The 10,485-nt window shown below is 42.8% G+C and overlaps 3 protein-coding genes across 3 annotated transcripts; all 3 read right to left on the reverse strand.

The window, feature by feature from the left end:
- Positions 1-463: 463 nt before the first annotated feature.
- Positions 464-1,024, reverse strand: LOC132281698 (uncharacterized). The gene has a single exon (XM_059783372.1). It carries the CDS (start codon positions 1,022-1,024, stop codon positions 464-466), a length of 561 nt encoding a protein of 186 aa, XP_059639355.1.
- A 4,756-nt stretch (positions 1,025-5,780) lies between these two features.
- Positions 5,781-6,587, reverse strand: LOC132281699 (uncharacterized). The gene is made up of 2 exons (XM_059783373.1): positions 6,371-6,587; positions 5,781-6,226 (listed from the first exon to the last, which is right to left on the reverse strand). The coding sequence occupies exons 1-2, from the start codon at positions 6,585-6,587 to the stop codon at positions 5,781-5,783; spliced, it is 663 nt and encodes a 220-aa protein (XP_059639356.1).
- Positions 6,588-7,439, reverse strand: LOC132281700 (uncharacterized). Its single transcript, XM_059783374.1, has one exon. The coding sequence runs from the start codon at positions 7,437-7,439 to the stop codon at positions 6,588-6,590; it is 852 nt and encodes a 283-aa protein (XP_059639357.1).
- Positions 7,440-10,485: the final 3,046 nt, after the last annotated feature.

Raw genomic sequence — 10,485 nt, forward strand, 5'->3', positions numbered from 1 at the left:
AGAAGGCTGGTGAGCTGTCGTCTACGATCCATGAAAAGCTGTAGGAGCAAGAATCTTTGATTCAACAAGAGAAAGACAATGTTTCCCATTTTCGGGCCTTAAAATTAACTCATGTTAAGGAAAACCAGAGAGCAGCAGAGATCGAACGGGAGATAGAACGTCTCAAGATGGAATTGACTGGAACTGCCCGGTCAAGAGAAGGACTCACTATTCAGATGAAGGAGATTTATCAAAAGAATGTGGAAATTGATCAGCAGAGAGAATCGGTCTCAAAAGAAATTCCTCGACTGAGGACTGAGAAGGCCAAAGAAGATGAAAAAATGGCCATGTCTAAGAAAGAGTGGGATGAGCTTAGGAGTCATTTTGTTTATCTACAAAGAAAATGATAGGTAATGACTCTTATAAACTTTTGTACTCAATGAAAACAATGAATGAAATGCATGTCTCTATGGCTTCTAGTTATTTAACCATCTTTGGTTTTATTCTCCATTGTCTCCCACATTGTAGGATAATAAGTTTTTAAGTATCGGCCATTAATCGATCGAGGGTGTATTTCCCCGTCAAGATCTTGCAAATGATATGCGCCTCCTTTTAAGACTTTGTAAACCATAAATGGACCTTCCCAATTTGGTGACCATTTTCCATATTTTCGATCATTCACACCCATTGGGAAGACAGTCTTCCAAACCAAGTCACCTTCACCGAAGATTTTGGCCCTAACACGCTTGTTATATGCCCTTGCTACTCGCCTTTTCTGAACTTGTATGTGGTCAAGAGCCCTTAACCTTACTTCGTCTAGGTCCTCCAATTCGATCAACATAGACTCATTATATTCAGCAGGGGTCAAATTGTTTTGCAATGCGAATCTCATTGACCGCACAGTCACTTCCATAGGCAAAACTGCATCATGACCATAAGTGAGCGTGAATGGAGTCACACCTGTGCTTGACCGTTGAGAAGTCCTATATGCCCAAAGTGCTTCTGATAACAGTTCATGCCACACCCTAGGGTTATCTTCCACCATTTTTTCAATGATGCCTTTTAGCGTCTTATTAGACGACTCGGCTTGACCATTTCCTTGTGCAAAGTGAGGGGTTGAGTTTAGGAGCTTGATCCCGTACTCTGCTGCAAATGCCTACACTTCTTGGGCGACAAGGGCTGAACCTCGATCAGTTGTGATTGATTCTGGGATCCCAAATCTATGAATAACATGTTGTTTGATAAACCGAATCACATCTTCTTGGTGCACTGACTTCATGGGCACCGCTTTGACCCACTTGGTAAAGTAGTCAGTTGCCACAATGATAAAACAATGTTGTTTAGAAGAAGGTGGATAAACTTTCCCTATCAAATCCATAGCCCAGCCTCTAAAAGGCCATGGTTTTATGATTGGTTGTAATTCAATCGCCGAGGCTCTATGGATTAGCCCATGCCTTTGACACGCTTGACATCCTTTGGCGTATGTGATACAATCTTTAAGCATCCCGGGCCAGTAATAAGCGTACCTTCTAATCAGCCACTTCATTTTTATTCCAGCTTGGTGAGCACCACATATCCCTTCATGGGTCTCTCCCATTACTTTCATGGCTTCTTTCTTACTGACACACCTTAAGAGTAGGTCATCTTTGATGCTTTTTCTGAATAGGTTTCCATCAATCATCACAAACTTAAGAGCTTTGATCTTTAGCTTCTTGTCAGCCTTAGGGTCTAGATTTTTGAGAAAATCGACGATCGGTGTTCTCCAATCATTCTCTTCCATATCGTCTTCCACCTCGATTGCAAAGACCTCTGCCAACAATTCTTCCCTCGCCTTAACTGAGAGTAATGACCTTCTCTTTATTCTGATCAAATTCTCCATTATTCCTTCTGGCACCTTAACGCCAGATGCTATTTGAGCCAAATCATTGGCCTCTTTATTATGCAATCTATAAACATGCTTGACCTTTACCTCTGCAAATTCTTGTAGTAATTGCATGGCTATAGAGTGGAATGGTTTGAGGTGCCAACTTTGGCACCTGAAATTGCTGGACAACTGACCGATCACCAGACTTGAATCACCTATGATTTCAACGGTCTGTGCCCCCATCTCTAAGAGTATTTCAAGACCAATAATCAGAGCTTCATATTCTGCTTGATTGTTAGAACATTTGAAATCTAGAAAGAAAGAATATGTTGTTTTCCTGCCATTTGGTGCAATTATTACAACTCCAGCTCCCCCGACATCATTTGCGCTGGATCCGTCAAAAATTAGAGTCCAAGGAGTTAGTTAAATAGCACATAACTCCATTGCATCATAGACTCCCGGATCAACATCCAAGCATGGATGGTCAGCTAGGAAATCAGCAAGTGCTTGGCCCTTCACGGCCCTTTGAGGCACATATTGGAAATTGAATTCCATAAGGGCCAAGGACCACTTGCCTATTCGTCCAGAAATTATTGGACGAGAAAGCATTTACTTAATTAAGTCAGTGGCACAAATCACATAAACTAAAACAGGTAGCATATATATTCTCAATTTGTGAGCAGCAAAATACAAAGCAAGACACATTTTTTCGATTGGCGTATATCGACGCTCAACCGGTGTCAAAATACGACTAAGGTAATACACCGCCTGTTCTTTCCCTACTTTATTATCCTGGGCTAACAAACTTCCGATTGACTCATCCGCGGCTGAAATATATAACTTCAGCGGCTGTTTCTTCTTAGGTGGCATAAGGACAGGAGGGTTAGCAAGATATTCCTTGATTGATTCAAACACATGTTGGTGATGTTTTTCCCATCGAAAATCTTCCTCTGATTTGAGCTTTAAGAGCGGAGAAAAGGTATGGATCTTTCCAGCACGGTTTGAAATAAACCTTCCCAAGTATGTGATTTGACCAATCAGTCTTTGTAACTCCTTCTTGTTGCGAGGTGGTTGAGCGTCGATGATCGCCCTAGCTTTATTCTTGTCGATCTCGATACCCCTCCGATGCACCAAGAACCCTAGAAAGTTCCCTGCTGTCACTCCAAAGGCGCATTTAAGCGGGTTCATCTTCAAACCATGGGTTCTCATTCTCTCAAATGATCTCCTCAAGTCGGCCAGATGTTTCACCTTTGTCGCTGATTTCACCACGACGTCGTCAATGTATACTTACATAAATTTCCCAATCACGTCATGGAAGATTGCATTCATAGCTCGTTGATAAGTGGCTCCGGCATTCTTCAAACCAAAGGGCATCACCACCCATTCGAAAGTGCCTATGGCTCCCGGACATCTAAATGCTGTTTTGTTAACATCATCCTCTGCTATGAATATCTGGTTGTATCCTGAGTGACCGTCCATGAATGACAGAATCTCATTCTTGGCGGCCGCATCAATCAATTGATCGGCCATGGGCATAGGATACTCATCTTTTGGAGTAGCTAAATTTAAATTCCTGAAATCTACGCACACCCTAATCTTTCCATTCTTCTTAACCACGGGAACGATATTGGATAACCAGTCACAATACCTTGTGGTCCGGATGAATCCTGCTTTGAGCAACCTCTCAATTTCCTCCTTCACTTTCATAGTCACTTCTGTTGACATACGTCTAGGCGCTTGCTTGAACGGTCTAAAACCTTCTTTTATAGGTAGTCGATGCTCGACTAGCTGCCTTAGTAATCCCGGCATCTCAGTGTAATTCTAAGCAAAACAATCCTTATATTCTCTAAGCAACAAGATCAGTTCAGCTTTAAAGTCAGGTTCTAGAAGATCACTTATGTAGGTTGGCCGAGGCTCTTCTTTTGCTCCTAAATTGATCTCCAACAAGGGATCCTGAACATCGGCTTTCAGATCCTCTAGCTTAGCTGGGGCTGCATCTAGCTCTTCTAGCCGAATAACATCTCGACGATCCCCTGACTCACCTTCTTCTATGATTTCGGCCATATTGGCCGACATATCACTCCACAACATTGCCCGTCTTTCGGTGAGATATGCTCTCAGCCGTGCCATGCTAGCTTTAAATACTAGCATTTTCTCCTTCTCCTTTTGGGCTTGGTCCATTAACAACCTGTTGTTCATCAACTTCAACTATCGGCCTTGGCTCGCAGATAACACTTGGCCTCAATAGTTCCTTGAATAAATCGGATAAGTCCCCGTCTGTCAGATTTTTCCTCATCGTCGCCTTCTCAGGCTTGCCATACTTGTCACAACCAATAAGCCTCACAGGACCCATTTTCTCCTCATATAAAACTGCATCAGCCACATGGACCCGAGCTTCGAAAGGCTTATTATCTCCCCATATGACTTGGATTTCATCCCCATCCCAGAAAATCATAAACTGGTGGAGGGTAGAAGGGATGCAGAAATGTGGGTGTAACCAATCACGCCCAATCAAAGCGTTGTAAGCTGCCCCTGCGTCAACCACGAAGAATGCAGTCATGGTCTTACATCTTCCAACTGTCATTTCCAAGGTGACTACCCCTCTGGTCCTGGCTCTGCCCCCCGTGAAATTACTGACTGTCAAGTCAGTGGGAATCAAGTCATCTTCCATTTTTTGCAGCAACCTCATGGTGTTCATCGGAAGGATATTAACTGCAGATCCATTATCTATCAGTGCCCGAGACACTGGCATCCCTTCTAGGAACACTCTGATATAGAGTGGTTTCAAGTGTTGAGACATTGCCGCAGAAGGCTTCTCAAAAATCACCCTAGCCGCCTGATCTCTCCTAATAGTCACTGATTCATCATCTCGTGGTTTAGCTCTTATCACAACGACTTTCTGTTTCTTGTCTTCGGTGATCGACTCAAATGGGTTCTCAATAATCTCCGGAACTTCCTGGCCTTCATCATCTATCACCTCGACGTCTCTCTCCATGGCGGAGGGTTGATCAGGCTTAGCCTCAAAAATATGAGGCAAGGTAAGAACCATATTGCAATTCACAATTCCTTCAAATGAACCAAATTTGATACCTTTTGAACCATCATCCTGGTTATCCAGGTCGAGTTCGTCATCACCAAATCCTGCTTCATCTTCAGCTTCTTTCATGGAGGAAGACGCACATTTCTCTTCAGTGCATCCATTTCCGTCTGCACTATCTTCCTTGGATTTTCCTTTCGGATCACTTTTTGAATCTTGCTTGATAGGTTCTCTCCTAAGCAAAGTCACCTTCCCTGGCTGTGGAGCTGAATATTTTTCTTCCATTCTCTTTAACTCAGTTTTCATCCGCTGCCACCGTCTTACTTGATTGCGAGTCATGAATGCTGGCGGGATATCCCTGACCCTAGAGAACTTTGGATGACTCACCCTTGACCATCGACCGTCGTCAGTGACTGGTGGCTTGACCATCCGTTGCCTATGGTTTGGGTGGTTAACTGATGTCTCAGCCTGGCGAGCCACATTTGAGTTATGCTCCCTCGGCTTCCAGACAGCATGAGTAAGATTCCTTGACCGACTGTTGGAGTTCACTTCTCGCCTTTGCTTGTGCTCATTGGTATTAGACCTTCTATCAGGCCATGTTAATCGACTTGTCACAGGCACCCTAGACGAGGGTGACCTAGGTCTGTCTTCATGACGTGAACTTCCAGGACGTCCCCGAGTGTCGCTGTGGAACCTCTCTCGGTCCCTTCCAATGTCTGTCTTGCATTTAGGGCATAATCCTTGCTTGATCAGCGCCAGTTGAGCCTCCCGCAACTCCTTTTCTAAGTCATCCTTAGACCTTGGAGTTTCCTTAACCATCGGCTTCTTTCCTTCAGCCTTGCTTTCTCTGTTAGCTGAAGTATCCTCAAAATCAATTCTTCTCCGTGGCCTGCTGGCCATTCAGATTTCGACCATGTTACTGCTGACCAAGGCTGGGAATGGATCACTGTCAACGCTCATCACCTCTTTCTTCTTCTCCGGGAACTTCCATGCCCCCTTCTCGATCTGTGCCTGAATCACATTACGAAAGACAACACAATTATTAGTTGCATGATTCCAGGAGTTATGATATTTGCAATACTCTCGACCCTTGATTTCATCAGCTGAAGGTATTTTATGTACCCCAGTGACTTTGATAATTTTATTAGACAACAGGTGGTCAAAGATTTGCTCTGCTTTACTTATATCGAAAACATATTGTTTGCCAGCCTTAAAGATATTCCTTTTGGCTGAAGATGATGAGGGTTGAACACCGCTAACAGTCTCTAAGGGCTTAGCTAAAGCTTTACATACATATGGTTTTTTTGAAACAATTTCAACAGCATCGACCTCTAGGTCATCATATACTGTATCAACCATGTGTATTTCATAATTAGGGTCCTTATAATAGGTCCCCCGAGAGGAGTTTTTCCTCTCGTTTTCCTCTCGTAAGATTTTTTCATACTTGGTAACCCTATCGGCTAATTAGAACAAATCTCCAAAATGAGTACCCTCGAACTTCTTTCGTAATTCAAAGTCTAAACCGCTAAGGGCCAAGTTGACAAATTCTTCTTCAGGCAAAGTAAGTTGGCACCTATTTCGTGCCTTCTTAAACCTAGCCAAAAATGTCTCAACATCCTCATTTGGCAACTGATGGATCCTAGATAGGTCGGACATAGAGACTTCTGGTTCTGTCCTATAGAACTGATCACGGAACACATCCTGCATCTATTGCCAAGTGTGGATGGAATTTGGTGGCAAGTTTAGATACCACTTGAAGGCAGTCTCAGTGAGGGTGTTAGAGAATAGCTTCATTTTATACCAATCGTTGTTGCTGAGTGGCCCACATTTTAATGTGAAACGGCCAATGTGCTCAAGAGTCGATTGGTTGCCTTCTCCTGAGAAAGTTGCAAAGTTTGGCACCCGAAAATTTTGGGGAAGATCCATCCGATCTATCCAGTCAGGAAATGGGTGCCTAAAAGTAGGTCGAGTAGCCCTTTTTAAAGCTGGTCCATACTGTTCTTGTATGACCTCAGCCAATTGCTCCCTAGTCATGACCATAGGTGGGACTTGGTTCTGAAAAGGGACATTGGGCCAAGGGTTATGTCCCTCTTGCCCCCCTGGGTTCGCAGCCTGAGGTGGCAAGACTTGAGGTTGAAAATGAAGAGGTCGACCATTAGGTTGGTCATGATTCCTCCATCTTGGTTGTTGGTGACCATTCACTCCTTGCTCTACTGGATGGACTTGTGGTGGAATTGGAGCTACTGGTCGAGGACCATTAACCATGGGATGTGGTTGGGCACCTCTTTCTGGTTGACCAACTTGTTGAGGAGGAAACTGGTCCACGGGTCTATCATTCTGGTTTTCTAACCTAGGCGGCTGAGCAATGACCTGCCTATCAATACGAGTCACTAAGGCATTAATCACCTCATTCAGCTGTTGGAGCTGAGTATTAGTCATGTGGGATGAAGCCACCAATGGCTCCATATTTTTGTTGATTTCCCAAGCGACTTGGCGTTGGGGAGCCTCCACTCTACTTTCAAATCGTGTCACCATATTGCTGATACTTTCGGCCGCCATTTGGTGGCTGGCCTGATGTCCCTCTTCATGCTCAGACCCGGAATCTTACATGATGGGAGCAGGCTGATTTTCTTCCTGATCTTCCCTTTGAGGGTTAGCTTGTCCAGCTGAAGTCTGAGTCTGTGACCTAGTCTCGACGACCATTCACAAATAAAACACAAGTCCCACTCGGCGTGCCAAAGTTATTTGGCTCACAAAGTGGTCTGAGGTCGCTAGCCAATGAACAGCTAACCTAGAACGCGGGCGTGCCAGAGTCCTGATGGACTCGAATATTTCTTGCCAAACTATTCCTATCGGGTCGGGTCACCGACCTAAGGTGATTCAGGCGAAAGTTGGAGAGTAGGAATGACCCTCTCCTTAAGGTTGCTATTGCCTTTAAGAAAGGACTTTAAACACTCAAGATAAACATGAATTAGAAGCAACTTAACTGGACAATAAATATACCTGAATCTGCAAACCTTTCTTCATTGAGCTTGACTGATTACAATGATGAATGAATTACAAACTCTTGATTGAAATGGAAACTAAAGTATTAAATGCTGGAAGATGAACTAAGTACTAAACTGATAGTGTTAAGCTAAACTTGCTGAAATAAAAGCTAAGTGCTAAACTGAGCTTGATGAAATAAAAGCTAAGTGCTAAATGATAGGAATGCTAAAGGTTGAACTTTAGAAATGGTCTTGGACCTCTTCCTTGTGATGCTTGAGTGGGTATTTATAGAGGTTTCCACCTGGTGTTGTCCCTTTCAACCGTTTCTCTAGAAATTGATTGGTTGTAAGCTGAAAGTGACTTTTCCTAACCACCAGCTGGAAAGGTTGACTAACTTGCACATCCCTCTATAGGCAGATACAAGTATGTCTGACATGGTATTTTTGACTAAATGGTGCCTATTCTTTCATGCTTGATGATTTTGGTCTTCAAGCCATTTTCAGCTCTCTGCACCTGTCATGTCTGGCTTGATTTGTACATTAGCCTGGAGTCATCTGATTACTGACAATCCTGACTTTCCTCATCAGATGTTGGTGAGAACCTTCCACCTGTAGTTCTGAACTTCTGACATTGTCAAGTTGTCCTTTTCTATTTCAAGCTTTCCTCAAACTTCTAGACCTGACTTGTTGGGTTCTCGAAACATTGGGATTCACAATCGGTCTTTATTTGAATTACCTCAAAGATTCCTCAAATGATTATGACCCGAGACCCCTGATCATGACCATATTTGGTCATAAGTCTTGATCATGGCCATATTTGGTTATAAGTCTTGATCATGGCCATAATGACTAGAAATCTTGGTTAAGATTTATAATCATGACCATTATGACTGAGGGTCTCCTGACTATGACCGTTGTGATTGAGAAAGTTGTGACTGAGAGTATTTTGGCCTAAAACTTATGATCATGACCATAGTGACTGAGAAGGTTTTGGCTTAAGACTCATGATCATGACCATTGAGACTGGGAGTCATAGCCATAGTGACTGAGAAGATTTTGGCCTAAAACTTACGACCATGAGACTGAGACTCTCATGACCAGGATGACCGAGAAGGTTTTGGCCTAAGACTCATGATCATGACCATTGAGACTGGGAGTCATAGCCATAGTGACTGAGAAGATTTTGGCCTAAAACTTACGACCATGAGACTGAGACTCTCATGACCAAGATGACTGAGAAGGTTTTGGCCTAAGACTTATGATCATGATGACTGAGACTCTCATGACCAGGATGACCGAGAAGGTTTTGGCCTAAGACTTATGATCATGACCATTGAGACTGGGAGTCATAACCATAGTGACTGAGACTCTCAATCATGGCCGGTTATGGACTCAAAACCTCATATCAGTCTTAATGGCCCAAAAAATTCCACTCTTCTTCATTCTCAGCCTTAAATCGAATCGCCATGATTAGAAATTAATCTCTCGCCAGGTCAGACTTCATGATTTCTGACCACGTGGCATGATTGTTTCGAATTATATTTTAGGTGTTAACATCTATACGAAGTGTAATAAAGTTATTAAATTGAACTGACAATCAACCCTTTGTGGCCTCCAAATGCTTGGTTTGACGAAAAGGCTTTATTACGGAGGTTAATCTCACTCAGGCTTCCTTAAGTTTGGTTATTTCTTTATCCTTAAATATTTTTTAAAAATAATTATTACTTAAATCTATTCTCATTTTTCTTGTTAAATACAGGTAAAAAAATAATAATTTATTCTTAATTTTTAAATCTCATTTATTTTTAAATATTAAATTATGTAAATGACCTATATACCCTTATTATTACACCTATCCCAGTACCCACCACCACAACCCACACACCCGTCATCAGAAACGACAACCACCGCTTTCCACCTCGTCGGAACTGTTTGGCCGAGACTTTGTTTTGGGATTTATTTGTGAAGTAATTTCGGGGTTGATAGCAAATTGGTTCATGGGAGAGCATCAATGCCTGTATACATTGTGCGATTGAATGATTTCGAGCCTCATTAATTTGCATTAAAAGATTGAAGAAAATAAAAATGGTGGAATCAGAAACGCCAACCACCGCCTCCGCCAATATCAAAATCGCCACCACTGCATCTTCGTTGCTGCTCTGGCAAATCCAATCGCAACCCATGGTGACGACATCGGTTAGGCACAGAGGTGATGGCGGTGAAGGCACCCAGATCGGTTGACGGTGGCGTGACTAACGTTGGAGGTCTTGACGCCTTTGATGGGCTCTCTGCGGTCGTACACGGCATGGTTCTTCAGGCATCCTCTGTACCTTGTTTCCTCGACGCCCCCACCGTCTTCTCCTGCGCCTGCCCTGCCGCCGCCACCACTTGTGCTGACATCCTCGCCGGTGTTGTGATTGTGTATATAATATACATATGTGTGTGTGTTTGTCTATATATATATATATATATATATATATATATATATATATATATATAATTTGGTAAATTTACAAAAAAAATAGGGGTATTTTAGACTTTTAATATAATCATATAGGGTAAAGAGTTGTTTTAAGAAAATTAAAGAGTATTTAAGTCATTTTATATTAGGTCAGAAT

The sequence above is a fragment of the Cornus florida genome, unplaced genomic scaffold (genome assembly GCF_030987335.1).
Source record: "Cornus florida cultivar Cherokee Brave unplaced genomic scaffold, ASM3098733v1 CherokeeBrave_3.0.0_Hap2_Chr11, whole genome shotgun sequence".
NCBI lineage: Eukaryota > Viridiplantae > Streptophyta > Magnoliopsida > Cornales > Cornaceae > Cornus > Cornus florida.

Coding starts and splice junctions, on each gene's coding strand:
- LOC132281698 (XM_059783372.1), bottom strand. CDS start 1,024: ATGGTGGAAGATAACCCTAGGGTGTGGCATGAACTGTTATCAGAAGCA.
- LOC132281699 (XM_059783373.1), bottom strand. CDS start 6,587: ATGCAGGATGTGTTCCGTGATCAGTTCTATAGGACAGAACCAGAAGTC. Junction 6,227..6,370: donor ATTACGAAAGAAGTTCGAGG/GTACTCATTTTG, acceptor TGGTTGATACAG/TATATGATGACCTAGAGGTC.
- LOC132281700 (XM_059783374.1), bottom strand. CDS start 7,439: ATGGCGGCCGAAAGTATCAGCAATATGGTGACACGATTTGAAAGTAGA.